This window comes from Chionomys nivalis, chromosome 1 (assembly GCF_950005125.1).
Source record: "Chionomys nivalis chromosome 1, mChiNiv1.1, whole genome shotgun sequence".
In the NCBI taxonomy this organism is placed as follows: domain Eukaryota; kingdom Metazoa; phylum Chordata; class Mammalia; order Rodentia; family Cricetidae; genus Chionomys; species Chionomys nivalis.
The window spans coordinates 14203333-14221960 of NC_080086.1; the positions used below are offsets into that span (position 1 = coordinate 14203333).

The window sequence follows — 18628 nt, forward strand, 5'->3', positions numbered from 1 at the left end:
ATGGCTCAATACACAGCAACATTGTAAAACTAGAACCAGGAAACAAAGCTCCAAAAATGTCTGTAAAGAAATATTTAGCACCAAGTATATACATTTAACATTCAGAATTCCTACTCTGCACTTCCTACCAACAAATTGTCTTACCAGAAAAAAAAAGAAAAGAAAAGAAAAAAAGCTGCCGGGGGGCCCTGTAGAAGCAGAAGTTAGGCGTATACACCAAAGCCTCTACAAATTTATCAGTATTGTTTGGGGGGCTCCACGTATCTCCCTAAGATTATGGCTCTTAGCCACGCACGCACAGTTATTCATAGCACGCATGGCTATGGGGACCATCCCCCCGCATGCACACTCATGCAGCCCATGTCACATGGGCTGGCTCGCTCCACATGTGTCATTAATTGTCAAGAATGCTGCTGCTCGGAGCTGGCTGATCAGAAGATAGGCAGTGCAAAGGAACAGGATTTGAGACAGCCCAGGGTTTCCTCTTCAAGTAGGTTTAAAACATTTTTTTTTCTCTCTCTCTCTCACTAACTTCCTTCCTGTTCTAACTGCCAGTACTCAGAAGTTAGAGTTGACAGGCAGAGGTACCCGACAGAGAACGCGAAGCCCTGAATGTAAGTTGAATGCCTGAGGTGGGGGAGGCTGCAGGAGGGCGCAGAGCCCACGCAGGAAATCTCGGAAGCACGCTTCTGCCCTGTAGCAGATGAGCTCCGGCTGTTCTTAAGAAGGCTGGGTCTTTAAAACAAACTTCATGATAAGAAAGTGCTAAGGAGACCGACCGCTGGAGCAGAAAAGGGGAAGTCGGGGCTGGGACTGGTAGACAAACTGGAGGAGGTAGGCAAGTACCCTGTTGTGAGAATGTTCCAGAGAAGGGCTCTGGGAATACCTGGGATTGGGCGGGGGCGGTACACTGAGCTGTTTCCTAGCTTGGCAGAAGCTGGAATTTGACCAAACTCAGGAAAAGAAAAGCTGCCCCTCCGCGTTGATATGTACTGTGCTGGTGGATAATGGGTTGTGCTGGGGTGGGGTTATGCGGTTTCCTGTTTTTGAGCACACTTTAAAGAGAATGTTTGAGAAGAGAAAAAAAAAATGGTTCCAAGCTGTCAAGTACTGAGGCATTAGCAAAAGCAGGGAATTAAATTCCTGCCATGGGATGGGCAGAAACATAGTCACGGTTACTGCCCAAAACAAGACAGCCTTTCACACCAGGGAGAGCTAAAGGGAACCCAAAGATACAAAGAAGGGTGCTGGAGAGAGAGAGGCTAGAAGAAGCTAAGAGGGTTCAACCATGAACAGGGTCAGTGGGCCTTCGGGCTGCCATGGTCTGAACTTTGGCCTCATTAGAAGTGCTTTCTGGATGACTTGACGGGCCTTCCTCTCCTTATCACCTCCCAGGCAGCCTGTCCTAATATCCTCCCATCTGGAGTAAGTTGTGATGTGGCTGAGAGAAACCCTGAGCAGTTCCTCACTGCCAGTGAGAGAGGTAGACTACAGGAAGGCTCCCAAAGCATCCATTCACAAAGACAAGATCCTCCCGAAGTCAGGGTTGGCACATGGAATTCTCACATGAGGACTCAAGAAAAGATCGATGGTGACCTGTTGGCTGGGGACTGCTCACCAGCAGGTGCCGTTCATCTTGTCATTTCTAAGAGTATTTCCCTGCCAGTTTCAAATACAGCACAGTGTAGTGACAAAATCAGCTTATTCTTGTGGGAAGCCCGAGTCCCTGATAGACCGATGGGCCCCTCTCCATCTCCATGGCCCAGACTCAGCCAGTGAGCAACAACCATGGCTATGCGGCCTCAGCCTCATGGGCATCTCCCAGCCCTTGGAATTTGGTCCCTCGCCATTTGGGAGACCATGGGTCTGTCCCTAAGGAGATCGACTCTGAGCAGTCTCGCAGCGTTGTTTGCACTGGAAGCTCGGAACAACAGAGTTATTCTGAGGGGAATTTATGGGAATATAGTGTGACTAACCAGCTAGCAGGAAGGAGGAGTCCTGTGGGGAGAAAATTATGCAGAGAGAAGACAGCCAGCATTGGCTCAGAGCCCTCTGTGTGCCAAGCTTGCTATTGGGAAACTCAACATTTTCATACTGAGCAAATGGAGACGATTACTAAGTCGCGGAAGTGTTCGGTAGTTCGACTGAAGTCATGTAGCGGGTAGGGTGAAGGAAACGGTAGCCTTGGGAAACGTCCATGGAAGAGGGTTTCTCTACACCCATGTATAGAGTGCCTTCGTTTGTGGGGCAGCACGCTCTGTTAGGAACTGTGCTGATGGATGGTGGGCTGGAGTCTCATGCAGAGCCTACAGTGGCAGGTCCCAGGTCTCACTTGTTCCTGAACCATCATCAGTACTTTCACCCATACAGCAAGCTCTTACCAATTTGTTCTCTGTTGATAATGCTTTGATTTCCTCAACCAAGGCTGACTAAAACTCCACCAGGTCTTTAAAGCTTCGGGAGTCCGATAACCTAAGTTCGACCGGCCATGAAACTGTCTTTGACTTCTAATGTTTCATCCATTCAAAACCTTGGGGATATGTTGTGTTACTCAAGGCTAGTTTTTTTGTTTGTTTGTTTGTTTTTTGTTTTTTGCCTAGTCATGACTTCCATGGCACAGCTGCCTTTGAAGACTGTTTTAAAGTATTATTTGGGAAAGAAGAGTGTTGCAGTGTGGGCAGTTGGAGAAGCACCGTAAATCTTAGTCTTATCTCCTTCTGCACAAAAAAAAAAAAAGGCTGGAGAAGCACGCTAGGAATGCAGAGGCAGGAAATAAGCCGTTTCCCTCAGGAAGGGAAAGGTGAAACTCTGTTTCTGGAGGAGCCTTGGCGCACACCTTTAATCATAGCTTTTGGGAGGCAGAGGCAGCCTGCCTCTGTGACTTCCAGGACTGCCTGGGCTACATAGTGCGACCCGGTCTGGAAAAAAGGGAAGTCTGGTGGGGGGTGGATTTTTGAAAATAGAGAAATAGAGAATTCGATTTAAGAACTATGTCCCCTTCTGGACGTAAGAACCTTCAGTGCAGCGTACAAGAAGTGTCCCTCTCAGTCGCTAGCTTGGATCTTCGCATCTAGTTTTGAGTTTGGAATGTCCAAGCAGCTGACTTGGTAGAGAATGGCCTTTCAATGCCAAGGAAAGGCCAAATCTTCCATGCAGCTAGGAATACTGAAGGACTGGGGGTGATTCCAGAAGCAGCCGAGAGGCCTTGTGGATGTCCCGCGAGATAAGCTGGGGTCTCTTGAGACCAGGCAGCAGCATCAAAGCCTGAAGAGCCTTGATTAGCTATGTAGTTTTCAGAGAGAACCCAGCTCTCTGCTCTAAGCCCTACTACAAGGAAATCCCCTGCTCCCATCCCTCCCCACCCCCCACACCTCTCTCCCTTTCTCTAGTTGCTACCTTTTTCTTGTAGTGACTCAGATGTGCAGGGTAACACCCCAGGAGATGCAGCCTTTCAACCCAGTTGAATCGCCCCTGAATTTTGCTCCAGAGCCAGAGGGAGTTTCTCCGTCCACTGCTCTGTATCCACTGACTCATTGTTCAGAGTGAACTGGGGCTTCGATCAGTCTAAGATGAAATTGTTACTGCGAGGTATTTCTAAGGAAATACAGTAGTTATCTTTGTAGTTTTACATTAGACTCCACTTATAAACAACCTTCAGAAGTCCCTGAACCTTGGCTCTCTTCCTTACTCCTCAGAAAAACAGACTACAAATTGAGGAGAAAGGGCTGAACATGATCAGTTTGTTCGCAGGGGAAGCTTTCGGCACTTAGGCAGTTACACACTGCAAAACACAGGGTGTCAGCAAGGCCAGCAAGGGAGGAGAGGAGGAAAGGGATTAATGCTTATTAGTATGCATTAATAATCTCCTGGCCAGTTCTTCCCCCTTTCAGTGCTATGGGGGAGGACCAGCTTTCCGTCTCCACTGGCGAATGTTAGAAGCTTGCTTAGGGCCTGTAAGAAGTTTGTTGCAGAGTCAGGCTTCGAGTAGGCCCACCTTCCTCGAGCCCACATTTTATCAAACATGAAGGTCACTTCGCTAAGTTAACCAGGGGCAAAATTCATTTCCTACAAACATAGAATCTAATTTCTTCTATGGCCAACAACTCATATGAAGCTGTATTAACAGTCAGATGTGTGTGTATCGGCCTGAGGTTAAGCCGTGTTTACTATTTTCTCCTGCTTTTTTCTGTTTCTGTAACATGAAATTCCCTCACCGTGCCTGGTGGTTCCTTTCAATAGTCCATGGGCTTCACTGAGCGTGGAATTGCTAAGTTTGGACTCAGAACAGCCCAGTAACTGCTTGTGGCTGTTTCTAAGATAGTCTTTGTGACACAAAGAGGTTCAGGTAAAGAAAAATGATTTACGTCTGAGGAGGAGGAAAGCAAGTTTTATAAAATTCAGAATGTAGCACCTTGCGGAAAGTCATATGAAATTTAAAGAGTTCAGTGATGGTGTTGTTCTCTCATGTTCACAGATGAGGTAAAGTTAATAAAGAGGAGCTCAGCTGTCACACTGAAGGGAGATACCTCCAGGGAGAGGCTGGGACTAGTGGGCCATCTAGAGACCATGTACCCTGGTCCCTATCTCTCAAGTCAAGGAATGTAGGGTCCTCAGGGCTGAACTATGTGCCCACAGAGTTCACTACGAGTGAGGCAAAACCAACCTCCATATGTGATGGGGTTGCTTAATGTGGAGATAAACAGCCCCAAATCGCACAGTCTCACCACAAGCCCACACTCACGAGCCATGGATAGTACCTGATGTCCTCTGCTTCTGTATAGCCAACATTTGGGGTCAAGAAGTTCAGTCTTGACTTTGAGGTCCAATCTCAAGGATCTGGCAGGGCCTCAGGGGGAAGAACTTCCTCTGTAGCAATTAACTGTACTGCATTCACCAGAAGTTATAGGGCCAAGGTCACATTTCCAACCTGGAGTTCTTAGACCGCAATAAAGATTATGAAGACCAGGCCAGGCCACGCAGTGGTGGCGCATGCCTTTAATCCCAGCACTTAGAGGGCAGAGGCAGGCAGATCTCTGTGAGTTTGAGGACAGCTTTGTCTACAAAGCGAGTTCCAGGGGACAGCCAGAGCTAAAACAGTGAGACCTATCTTGAAAAACCAAACAAACAAACAAAAAAAAAACAAAAAAAGATTATGAAGGACTTCAGAATCCATGAGTCTATGGCCTAAAAAAAATAAAAAAATCATATCTTTATTCTTTTCTTCTTTGGACTAAAGACCATGTTTGTCATATTTTTCAAGAGTTGCATATTTTTATTTTACGTTTATGACTGTTTTGCATACATGTTTGTATGTAGACCCCAGAAGCAAGAAGAGGTGACAGACCTTCCAGAACTAGAGTTAGAGTTACAGCCTAGGTGCTGGGAATCCAAACCAGGTCCTCTGCAAGGGCAGCCAGTGTTCATAGCGACTGAATCATCTCTCAGCCCCTGCTTTTCACATGTTTTAAGAGTCCCGTCATCTCCCAAAAGAGAAGGGCCACCAATCAACCATCTAGGTCTCTTGAGTGTGACGGAAGCTACCAGCTTCCCTTCCTTCCCTGCCTCTGACCAGTACCGTACATGTCAGTATGCTCCGAAGTGAAGGCCTTTGAAAGCCGTGGCTGCCCACCAACAAGTCTTAACCTCTTTTTTGCTGAAAAGGCTTTGGCTGAGTGTTACTTTTGCAGTTATTTTGTGTGTATTACCATAATAATCATCTTTGCACAGTGAGGAACTTTGGATCAGCGGGTCTCGTATCTTTTTCTTATGCTATGATTATGTCAAATTATTGTAATTGGCTCTGAAATGCCCACTTTTATTGCACCAATTCCAGACACCGCACATTGTCCTCCCCTCTTCAACTTCTTCAGAAAGTTGTCTTGGTTTTATGAAATGTTTATGTTTGCAATGAATTACGAAAATTTAAATTTTGTCAGATTTAATAATAAGATGGAAGATGATGGAATGATGGAAGAATTGATTTGGCAAAGGTCACATAGTTAGAAGTTTACAAGTCTTATGGCAAACCATCCCTCACCTCTCCTTCTCCCCCTCCCTCTCCTTCTCTCTTTCCCCTACCACCCCTCACTTTCTCCCCTCTCTCCTTCTCCCTCTCTTTCCCTCTTTCTCTTACTCTTTTCAAGAACTGGAATCTAAAGCTGAAGAATCACAGCTCTTGCAGGCTAACGAGGTCATCCTGAACTGATGAATTAACGCGATGTCACTATCTAACGGCCAGGCTTTCAATGGGGAGCTGTTGGGACAGAATGATACATTCCCAAAGGTTCTCTCCTGTGCGCTGGGCCAACCTTGTCCTTGTAAATAGCCTGCTTCTCTATCTGGTAGGTTGTAGACTCTCCACCATGCTCATCTGCTAAGCTGCTATGGCCACCAGATGAGACTCTGCCTCTTCCGATTCGTCTTATCCAGCTTGCTCTTCATCTGCTCCTTGAAGCTTGTCCTTAAATTGCCCCCAGATTACAAGATCCACCCACTGCATCCTTCTTTATTTTTCCTACCAGTTCATTCTATTTTTTCTCTGAATGCTGTCCGGGATATGAGCTGGATTAGTCATTATGCTTTCTCCGCTGATCTCTGGAGTCTTGGCGGCCAATCTCTGGAGTCTTGGCTTTGAGGGTTGTGATGCTGTGGTCCAAGTGAGACTAGGTTATCAGAAGAGCCATGCTACTTGCTTCCTTTCTGTGTAGGAAACGGACCTGGGCATTGCAATGTGGCTTTCAGAGCTACTCAGGCCTTTGGTGTTTGGCCTGATGTTTTGCTGGAAGATGAATGAAAAGGTTCCTCGTGTCTTTCTCTCCCTTCCTCTGTTTCAACCTCTCCTTCACACCCCCTCCATACTCCCCGACCATTTCTTTCTTTTGTTCCATCAAATTTGCTTTAGTTCATCTCTATTTCCAAATTATTTTTCTTCTCGTCATATGAGTAACATATTAACTGCTATCAAATTGAGCCATAAATTTCCTCATTCCCAGAGAATTCCCAGACGTCCACTGTGTTTTCACTCTGGATGAGATGTGATACATAATGTCTTCTAGGTTTGAGACTATGAGAAATGAAGGCTGTGCCTATGGGCAAGAGAAGATGAGAAATTTGACATTCTTGCCCAGGCATCTCCCAGGCAGCACCTCCCTTTACCTTCAGGCGCACACTGTTGAGTTCACTGCTGTGTGAGCCACACACTGTCAAGTTCACTGCTATGTGAACCACACACTGTTGAGTTCACTGCTATGTGAGCCACACACTGTCGAGTTCACCGCTACGTGACCAGGATGGTTACATCAGTTCTCAGTTTCCCAATGATTCAGTGAGAATTGGACTATTTTACCTCTTAACTTTGGAACTGTGAAAATCTGTATCTACAGACACTCATCATCACTCACATGAGGATAATTTTACTAGAGCTCTGCCTCGTTTCTCTTTACACAACTCAAGTTAATGTAGACGATGATCAGAGAAGGAAAGATTCATGGTCCATGCACAGGGGACCTTGTAGATGCATCCAACCTGTTGACACTTTTATACAATGTCATCACGTGTAAACTCCATGATCGAGTCATACCATCAAGTTGAAATTTTTTTAAAAAAACAAATCTCATTATCTTTTAAGTAAGTTTATGATTTTTCTATTAGATCACACAGCTAACCTGCAGTGTATAGACAGCACAGGATTACTAGAAATATAGAAAAATATAGTAAGGACTCAAAGAAACAGGGAGATTGGAGAAGGCCCCTTAGAACATATTTGCACTTCAGATTTTGCCAAGAGGAATTTGAGTCCTTTGCTGCTTGGTGGCATGTCCAAAGAACACAGGATACACAGTAAAATAAATCAATCAATGAAAATTATAAAATGCAGAGCTACATATGTGTTATGGGGTGGGGGTGTAAACTCAAGAAAAACCGAGGACCCGGTGTCTGCTCTCAAACCATAATTAGCAGTGTGGGATGGAGCCCATTCGTATATCCCAGGCAGGTGTCAGAGGTCTGTGTTTCCCGAGTGTCATCTTCGAGACCTGACTGCTATTCAATGAAAGAATAAGCATTTGAGCACAGATGCCCTTCCTGTGTCGTAAGGCTCCATAGCTCAGACTGTATACTGGGAACAGCAAAGGAGCAAAGAGAGCTAGAATGATTGGTCATTGGGACTGTTAATTATGCTTCTTCCCTAGAGCATATTGTTCACAAGTGAGTTATTTATTTATATAGTTTTGTTTCTACAAAGAAAAATTAAGTCAGAGAAACAGCTGGAAAGATTATATATTTCATGAAATGTGCTGAGGGACAATTTGACTCCCTGATGCGTGTAGATCTCCAATAAGGCAAGGGTGGCACCAATAGCAACCCAACTAGCTAACGGACCATCATCCTATCTCTGAAATAAAGAGAAATCAAGATGACCGAGAAGGACGCACAGCCCCAGCTGGAGGAGGGAGACGATGACCTGGACAGCAAGCTCAATTACAAGCCACCCCCTCAGAAGTCCCTGAAGGAGCTGCAGGAGATGGACAAAGATGACGAGAGCTTAACCAAGTACAAGAAAACACTGTTGGGAGACGTCCCTGTGGTAGCAGGTGTGTGCGCAGGCGGAGGGGCAGGGCAGGGCCTCCAGTGAGACTGCTCAGCTGTCACCCACAGTCGGAAGCCAAGGGCTATATGGTGAGGAGGGTGAGGCACTCTTTATTCGAGCTGTCTACGGTCGTGGGCTGTATAATTAAGTCTTCTCTGGAGACTGTGTAAGAGTCACAGCTGAGGCAGACAAAAATTACTCACCCACGAAAAGCACTTAGAATTTCAGACCACAACTATATTATTGTATTCTGGTCTCCATCAGCCCCTAGGTTCTTATCTCTTTGGGGGGTGTTTCGTAATTAGTTCTCTTTCTCTGTCTGTGTGTTTGTGTGTGTGTCTGTCTCTGTTACACACACATACACACACACACGCACTGTCAGAACAAAATATGGTGACAAGGCCTGAATAGACGGTGTCTCGATATTTAAGACTTATAATTAAGATGAGTCTGTGTCTTAGTTAGCATCTTGGGATAAAGGGGTTGATTTATTTAGCTCATGCTTTCATAGTCACTAAAGGAAGTCGGGCCAGGAACTCAAGGCGAGCACCTGGAAACAGGAACTGATGCAGAAGTCATGGACAAAGGTTGCTTACTAGCGTGCTCCTCCTGGCTTGTTCAGTTTGCTTTCTTTTCCCTTTCTTTTCCTTTTCTTTTTGTTTTATTTTTTTCAAACTGTCCTGGAACTCACTCTGTAGACCAGGCTGACCTCGAACTCACAGAGATCCACCTGCCTCTGCCTTCCAAGTGCTGGGATTAAAGGTGTGTGCCTCCACCACCTTTGGTCTTTGCCTGCTTTCTTATAGCACCCAGGAGCAACAGCCCAGGGGAAGTACCATCCATAACGAGCTAGGCTCTCCTATCGCAATCATCAATGAAGACAATACACCACTGGCTTGTCTGTGTGCCAGTGTGGTGAGGGCACTTTCTCAAGAGAGGGTCACTCTTCCAAAGTGACTCTGGCTTGTGTCAACTTGATATAAAGTATGCAAATTCCTGAATTAGAAAGATCACAATTCTGCCATTTCTATAGGGATCAAAGCTAAGCATAGCAAATATTTCTATTGTTACTCCGCATAGAGAAGTCATTTTCTCTTTATAGTCTCTTCCCTCATCCAAAACTTGAAACACACACATACACACCACACACATGCCCTTTCCTTATACTTATGATTTCTCTTTAACCCTACAGACCCAACAGTCCCCAACGTCACTGTCACCCGGCTTAGCCTTGTTTGTGACAGTGCGCCAGGACCAATCACCATGGACCTTACTGGTAAGTGAACACATCCCTACTGTTCAGAGAGGTCTAATATGTCACAGGGAAAACTTGTCCCCAATCCTCTCTGGAGAAAATCATCAAGGTGGCCCTTGGAATCATACATGCTGGGATCAGTCTGCAAATGCCCATTGCATTCTGAGTGTCCGCTGCTTGCCGTGTTTAATGAAAAATCCAGCTCCAGACTCAGTGCAATGGAACAGTTGAGAGTTATAGACTTTTATGTGTGTATATACATCTGTGTATTTGCATACTATTAGGATTCCAAATTCATGTACATGTGAAGAGTGCAGAGTACATGTGTGTACATGCATGTGGAGGCCGGAAGTTAACCTCAGGTGTCATTGTGCTCGTGGTCTCTTACTTTGGCTTGTATGTCTGGCCAGAGAGCCCCAGGGAAGGGACCTGCCTGTCTCCATCTCTCCAGGGCTACCATGCCCAGCTTTATTTATTTGGGGGATTATTTAGTTCTGAAACTTTTTTACCACGGTTCAGGTCAAACTCGGGTCCTCATGCTTGCATGGCAAGCATGTCCCTGACTGAGCCTTTTCCCCAGCCTCCAGTTATTCACCTTTGATATGTCTATTTGTGTGGCATTTCCCCAGCCTCCAGTTACTCACCTTTGATATGTCTACTTGTGTGGCATGTACCACCTCTCTGCGCTTCCACATGGGAGAAGCAGCAGCTGTTCCCCCAGGATAGACTGTGGATGGAAATGTGGACATACACTGCGCCCGCCAGGGCTCGCAGTTTTCAGATGGTCTGAAGGCCAGCAAAGGCTCTAATTCTCTCCCAGCTATGGTCTGAGGGAAGGAACACCTCAAGACCATCTGAGTAACAATAGATACTCCCCTGCTCAACACACCCAAAGCTTAAAGTTTCATGCCATAAACAAGTTCTCCTACAAAGAACAAACTAACAAAAGTGTTCATTTCCCCTTCGTGTTCTTTCCATAGGCAGGTCTCAAGGAGATGGGCATAAACAGGGAAGGTGGGCTTCATGGAAAAATAGGCGCCTGCTAGGGGGTGAAAAGAGGGTCAGAAGCCAAATCAGGGGCATCAAAGGTAGATCTGCAGGGGGAAGGCTGCTGCCAGGTTCAAAGCTTCACCGAAGCAAAGGAAAGCACAACTCTGGGGCTGTCAGTTCAATGGCAGGAACTTCCCTTTCACAGGCCATGTGCGCTTTACCTTATATGGATTCTTCTGTCAGAGGGAGGAAATCAGGGCCTGAGAAGACAGGCTTCCTGTTCAACTGAAATCAGTAGAGCAGACACCACAAGCACGTCCTCTCTCTCTCTCTCTCTCTCTCTCTCTCTCTCTCTCTCTCTCTCTCTCTCTCTCTCTCTCTCTTTCTCTCTCTCTCTCTCTCTCTCTCTCACTCATGGCCCCACATTGCTGCATCTCTCCAGGACAAAAACAGGCTGTCTCTCACCCAGACTCAGCCCTGTGCTGTGTGGCCAGGAACAGCTGTCAGTTGGGAAGTGTAGGTCAGACAGTGCTGAGGTTGTGCCCAGAGGATGAGAACAACGCCTGGAAACTCCATCTTTGAAACCCTGAATCTGGTTTTCTGTCCTAGGGAAGAAAGCTGCTGAGCTGAAGCCATGTAATCATGTTTGTGAAGTGAAATCCTTATCCAAAGCTGTGTGAAATACACACATGTACAGACACACATATGCACACGTATAGACACACACGCATACATATGCACACATACACACAGAGACTTGTACATAAACATATACATACATACATGTACATACATGCACACACACACACGTACATGCCCATACAATTGAACTATAAAAAAAATGTATGGAGGAAAGAACAAAGCATCACAGCCTCCCTAAGCAGGGCCCAGGGTTTAAAGGCAGCTCTCAGGATCATGAACCCTACAGCTGTTACAATTTAAATGATCTTCTCTAAGGAAAATAAGATGATGTGACATTGTAAATGCGAGTCCAATAAGCTTAAAATGAGAACCTAGCTAAATAATTATAAAAATTAAAAGTAGTTTTTAAAGCTGGAATATACCATATATTACCAACTGGCAATAATAATAATAATAATAATAATAATATCAATTATATGAATTGATGGAGGGAAAGTCTAATGAAGACTTATGAATTTTATGAAAGCAATAGCTGATGCTCTTATATATTTTTTCTCATATTTCTTGAAGAAAAACATTCACATCTTCATCTGGCTATGGATATACATGAAGTTTTCAATAGAAAGAATATTAACTCACTTTCCTTTAGGGTGGTCGGTTGATTGACACTTTTTTGTTACTGACAAATAATAAAAAGTATTTGTTTTCATCAGGACTAATTGGAAGTTATGGGAAAAAACGGTTTATGTTCACAACTAATTATAAAGTTTGTATATTTTTGGTATTGGCCTCAAACGTTTAGGAAAATTCTTTACCATGTTACTATGTTTTTTTAATAACTGGACTATAAGATTCCAGGCAGTATAGGTGTGTGTGTGTGTGTGTGTGTGTGTGTGTGTACACTAATCTCACATGCTATCTGAATTAAGAACTTTTTGAATCATGCAACCCAGAAGGTCCCAACAGAAGGCTCTGAACCCTTGGCTTTCATTCTTTATATAGCAGCTCCTGAGGATATTAACTTTCTAAACCCTCTCTATAGGTGACCTCGAAGCCCTCAAAAAGGAAACATTTGTGCTAAAGGAAGGTATTGAATACAGAGTCAAAATTAACTTCAAAGTAAGTATCTGCCACATGCGCTCGCTCTAACTGTCCATCTCTTGCGCGACTGTGTTGGTACTCTCCTGTTGTCACTACTGATTTTGGTGGTGGTTGCTGCTGTCCTCCTTTTCCCAGCTTGGGTCTGAAATAACCTGCCCCCACCTCTGAGCTCTTCCTGTGGGGATCCGCCCTCACTTCCCGAACCTTTCCTGCCGGACACCTCAGCCTCTCCATCCTCCACCACCCCCTCTCAGTGCCCGACACTTCCACGAGGTGCACACTACTGTGCATTGTGCCATTTCCCCCTTACACAACCTAAGCAAGCAGGGGCAAGCCGAAAGTGTGTGCCTCTTCCTTCCACTACATCACACAGGTTTGTAAGTGGTAGGTCTTTGTGGATATATGTTACAAATAAATGGTTTATTGAAAAGGAGAAGAAAACAGGATGCTCCAACTGCTCAATTATCCTTCAGATGCAGGAACCTTGGCCCTTACAGAGTGGCTAGGAATTTCAGTGGCATTTGTAGAGCAGGCGAGCAGATCATCTAGCAAAACTAAGCCAGAAGGAAGCTCCCAACTCATGAATAGACATACATCCCAGTGAGTAACTACAGTTCCCAGAAAAATAATCTGGACCTTGGAAGTAAATAAGCGAGAGACATACTGTTTTGCATTTCAGGGTTTGCTTGCCTTGGCTGCCGCCCATTCCCACTCAGTCATGTCCTCCAGGGGACTCTCCATCTGCTCTCTCTGTTTGCACAATGCGCCCACCTTTCTCCTGGGTGCAGGATATGATTCAAGGTGGCCAGACAGCCACTCTCCACCACATGCTAAAATGCTTAAGGTCTTTTTGTCCTGTAAATATTTGTTAACACCTACACAACCATCGTTTGACCTTTGGATGGCATTGCTTCCTGCCATACTGTTTATTACCAGAGCCCCTGGGATGTTGGGAAAGCCTCATATCTAAAGCACCCAGAATGGCTTCCCATCCGTCCAGTGGTTAAGCATTTGCACTATTGTGCTGTTAGTTTAGAAAACCTGGGTTTACAAATGAATCCAACCAGTAGATTTTGACTGAATAAAAAGGGGAGGGGAGGTCAATGAGTATAGGTGAGTCTAGAGCTGTCAGGGTTGTGTATCAAGACACAGAGGAACCTTCGAGTCCAGCCCACTTCTGGTTAGCCCCGATTTCCGTCAAGATCAATCTCTCTCTCTCTCTCTCTCTCTCTCTCTCTCTCTCTCTCTCTCTCTCTCTCTCTCTCTCTTACTCAAGCAAAGGTAAATCAGCCTATAGCTTGTCCCTGCTTGGAGCTGCAGTCGGAAGGAGCCCAGATCACAGTAAAGAGCAATTCAAAAGCAATTTAAATCTTTCCTGACATTTCATGGCAAACATTCCAGGAAAATGCATTTATAATACCAGTTACCAACAAGCCTCCAGCATTCTGTTTCTCTCCGTGTTCTTTTTCTTATCCTGAAGTTGACAATGCCCTAGAACCCTGACCTAGGGTGATTCTTTGGGTCCCCACCCCCGTACTCTGCCTCTTAAGGACATGAAGTACCTCTGACTTCCAGTCTTTAGTGTCCTGTAACCAAAACTTCTTGCTTTGGGAGTTGGGAGATCCAGCGGAGAGCGGACATAGGCAGAAGAGGGTACTATATTAAAAATCCATGTATTTTTTTTCCTTAAATATGTTTCTGTGAAGCGGTTTCTCTGGGGAGCACCGAGGTGACGAAATTCACGTGTGTCTATCTCACCATCAGGAGAATGAATGACAGCCCTAGAAGTTTGGTTTCAACTATTGCGCCCTCCACATGTACAGAGAGACAAAATTGTTGACAGGGAAAATCATTGAAGGTCCTTTAATTTTTCTGCTGGTGAAAGTTCCCCAAGCCCTTCGGCTCATGACTCAGCGTCGTCTTTGACTTGTTTGCATAGACATGACCACTGTGAAAAACTCACGGGCAGCCCAGGTCAGGCCCAGGTACAGTGAGTCATGGAAAACAAAATGCCAGGCTGCCTACAGCTCCATTCCCTCTGGGGGATTTTCACTGAGCATCCAGGGAAAGCAGCAGTGTCATAGCGTACGTGGTGAGAGAACCTGGACGTGCCTGCCGGGTACCCGTGGGCTTCCTCCATTATTTATGGGGCGGGTGTTCTGGTGTGACCACAGCCTTCCCTCTAGATTCCGATCTCAGTCAGTTACACAGCCTCCCCCAGGCCTGACTTTCCATTACCGCTTTTCTGCCTGTTGTTTGTTTTTCATAGGCGAGGTGGATCATTTCTGGGGCTATGGTGTCCACAGACTTACATCGAATTTTCCATTGGTATTTTTATAACCTTCCCTGAGACCAGGACAGTGTTTTTGCTAGTAGCATTAAGGAGAGAGGGCTAGAAATTATTGCCCAAGCCACTAAGAAGGGAGAGATATGGTGAAGAATACTGAGACAATGTTTGAATGAGCATCCTCCCCAAAAGCAATTAAATCAAGAAATATTACATAGCCAGTGATTAAACATGCATTGGCAACATGAAGTCTTTTGATTGGGTCTCTCCACTTTCTGAGAGAAACACACTGACTTGATACAGGAGCACTCAATCTATTTAACTAAATGGGATGGGAAAATTAGAAAATTAGAAAAAAAAACAGAAAGCATCTTTAATCTGAATTGTCTGGGGGCTTCTGACCCACAGGTGAACAAGGACATTGTGTCGGGCCTGAAATATGTTCAGCACACATACCGGACTGGGATGAAAGGTAAGAGTGTCCCAAACTTCTCACTGGTATTTCTGCCCCAAGCTTTGAACAACCTTTGGTTATAAGCTTACGAGAGCTGGATGAAAGATATAGGCAGATGGCACAGCCACTCTAGGCAAAGTTACACAGGTACGTCAGGCCTAGATGTTGAGACCAGTATTTAGGATGCCAGGTTTGGGTAAGGCTAACCACTGGCCCTCGGCATTCAGAATCCGGAATTCAAGTTTGTTACTCATTCATACATGGGGAGGGTCACTAAGATAAATTGAGGCAAAGGTCATAAAGTGCTCGTTAAAAGTGGAGAAGTGGAAGGAATAACCCACTTAGTAAAGTGTTTGCATGAAGACCCAAGTTTAAGGCCTGAGAACCCCTGTAAGCAAGCCAGTATGGTGGCATGCGTTTGTAATCCCAGCCTGGAAAGGCAGATACTGGGGGGCCCCTGGGCATCACTATCTGGTCAGCAGTGATTAGTTGGTGAGTTCGAGATCAGTGAGAAAGCCCTGTCTCAAACAAAACAGCGCAGATATTACCTGGGAAGAACACCTGAGGTCAATTTCTGCCCTGTATGTGTGTGTGTGTGCGCGCGCGCGCGCGCACACACACACACACACACACACCAAATATTCAAAAGCACAAACAGTCTACAGTGTAAAAACCTTGACAGAAAGACAACAAAGACCTGCCCAAGGACTATGTGTTGGGGTGAGCCTCAGGGGTTTCATGGGGAGGAGGGATAGAAAGGCGGTGTATTGGAGTGAACATTATGGGCACCATGGGGAAGAGAGGCAGAGCGACAGTGTATTGGGTGAGCCTCAGGGATTCCATTGAGAGGAGGGACAGAGAGGTGGTGTTTGCTCTCTTAAAGAAATGGGTAAACATTTTTTTCTAGGGCGGAGAAAAAGTAGTATAATATAATATTCCCTATGCTATTATTCTGGACACCCCTTGGGCAGGAACATAACCCAGACACATCCACACGCCTTCCTGACCGGTCTTCCTTTCTGCACCAGGCGTGTACACAAGATAACATAGCCTAGTCCCCCAAATCAACAAAGGAGCCAGGAGCAATTATTATTTGATATGACTTCAGGACAGAAAAATCAGTCTATTAAATTCCAGAGAAGATCAAGGACCTGAGAAACACTGACTGGCTTGCTAATACCTGGTCTCATGAAAACCCAGCTCAATTTGCTATTTCCTTTGAGCCCAGAGGCTGTGCTGAGTCACTGCGCCAGCAGCCTGTGGCAAGTGTGCAGCTGGGCCTCCAACTGCGCAGCAATTACAAGGCCAGCTGTACCCTGCCCCGCAGCTGGGTTAAACTTCCGAAGTCCAGGTGTTCTGAACCCAGACCCAGCAGTCCCCTCAAGCTGGTTCTTCAAGTGGCCCCTCCCATCTCATATTTGAGTTCCTAAATTCTACCTATTCTGACCACCAAATGATATAGTAACCCCCTCCAACTAAGATATCTTTATAATGATTTCAGACAAGGAGTCCTTAAAGTCCATTATATAGAGAAAGACAGAAGGCCCCACGTGCTGCAGAGCTGGGGAGCTCCAAGGGAGACTGAGGCCTGACTGTCTGTCTGCCCATTTTCAGTGGTTCAGTCTGCTACAGCCCTGTGTGGAGGCGTCACCCCCCTCCCCACACTGATTTAAGTTATTAATACTCTGGCTTCATCATCAGAATCGACTCTGATACTTTTTAAAGACTGGTTTTTGGTACCCACAGGTTACTAAACCTTGGTCTCCATTACGGGGAATGACAAAGTAAATCACATTTTTTAAAGGAATTTTGGGTTTTAAAATGCTTGAATATATCTGTCCAGAGGGATTATTTGGTCATAAAGACAAGATCCTGGGCACACAGCCAAACTTGGTCTTGAGTTCCTGACTCAACCTCCCTGGTTCCAGAAATGCAATCATACACACCTGGCTTAGTTCAAAACAAAACAAAAAAAAATTGCCCCAGGGAAATTGCTGTTTGGCCAGGCTTGGGCACCGTTGCTTTGGACTTATGCTCAGATCCCCCATTTTCAGCTTGCTTTTCTGTTGCCCGAGTCTCACACTAATGGACCGTTCTTTCCTCCTAGTGGATAAAGCTACATTCATGGTTGGCAGCTACGGGCCCCGACCGGAGGAGTACGAGTTCCTCACTCCAGTGGAGGAGGCTCCCAAGGGCATGTTGGCCCGAGGAACTTACCACAACAAGTCCTTCTTCACTGATGACGACAAGCAGGACCACCTCACCTGGGAATGGAACCTGGCCATTAAGAAGGATTGGGTAGAATGAGCGCATCTGCCCATTCCTCTGGGACCTTCCCGACTGGAAGGATTCTCCCAGCCAGGTCAATCATGGTCTCCCTCTTCCCTCCCTGTTCACAGCTGGATCCAGTCTATCACACACACACACACACACACACCACCTCCTCATTGATGTGTTTTCTCTTACTCCATTCTTCAAGCGTGTCCCCACAGATGAGACTTAAAACCTAGGCTTTACCCCAGCGTGTTCCCTCAAACTTCCTTCCCCTCAGCAGGGCCAGAGTTCTGGAGTTCTCTGTCTCATTTAGCATCCTCCCTTTTCTTCTGATGTGAGTACTGAATGCCAGGGAACAGCAAGCTGTCATGATGCTTTGCCTTCTGTTCAGAAGCTCATTCTTGCCACTGGGTTCTTCTGGTTCAATGATTCCGTGGGGGTCTTCTTTTGTGGGAGACACTGTAAACAACACAAAAGGAAAAGAATAAAGTGACTATTTGTGCGACTGAGAACCTCATTTCCCTTCCTTTTTCCCTCAAACAAATATGGTACCAGAAGGCTCGCATCCAAAGTCATCTTACAGATGGGGCATTGGTAAGATCTGCAGTATAGGGCATGTGTATATCCTTGTCAACAGGTTGTTACAATATAATGGCCAGTGAGTGTAGGTAACCAGAGTGACCATTCTAAATTTCATTTATTATATAATATTTGCTTAGGGTCCTTCATCCAAGATTGAGACACCCCACTATCTTTAGAACTCTCAGACTTGATCTGTGGGCCGGGTCAGACTCTGGCTCCTGCTTGGGATTCTTCCATGGGCTCACAGCATCTACTGAATGAAGAAACGTCTATGCTGGTTGAGTCTATTACATAAAGGCCGTGGCAAGACGGCCTTGACATCGATAGCTCTCTTCCTGTAATTCTCAGTGACTAATGCTTGCTCACATTCTGCTTTCACATCTAGACTTTAGCTCTTCCCGTGAGATCTCTTGTTCATATTGTCAGCTTGACAGAATCTAGAACCAGCCAGGAGAA

General features: G+C 45.6%; 1 protein-coding gene across 3 annotated transcripts; it reads left to right on the forward strand.

Moving 5' to 3' along the window:
- Nucleotides 1-385: 385 nt before the first annotated feature.
- On the forward strand, nucleotides 386-18095 carry Arhgdib (Rho GDP dissociation inhibitor beta). Of its 3 annotated transcripts, none has more exons than XM_057778336.1 (6): nucleotides 386-490; nucleotides 8404-8591; nucleotides 9780-9863; nucleotides 12517-12593; nucleotides 15271-15334; nucleotides 17424-18095. In XM_057778336.1, exons 2-6 carry the CDS (start codon nucleotides 8414-8416, stop codon nucleotides 17621-17623), a joined length of 603 nt encoding a protein of 200 aa, XP_057634319.1. In that variant the 5' UTR covers nucleotides 386-490; nucleotides 8404-8413; the 3' UTR covers nucleotides 17624-18095. The 3 variants fall into 3 exon arrangements, with proteins under 3 accessions (XP_057634319.1, XP_057634309.1, XP_057634329.1); XM_057778326.1 differs by lacking the exon at nucleotides 386-490 and adding an exon at nucleotides 497-614; XM_057778346.1 differs by lacking the exon at nucleotides 386-490 and adding an exon at nucleotides 754-834.
- The last annotated feature ends 533 nt before the right edge of the window (nucleotides 18096-18628 follow it).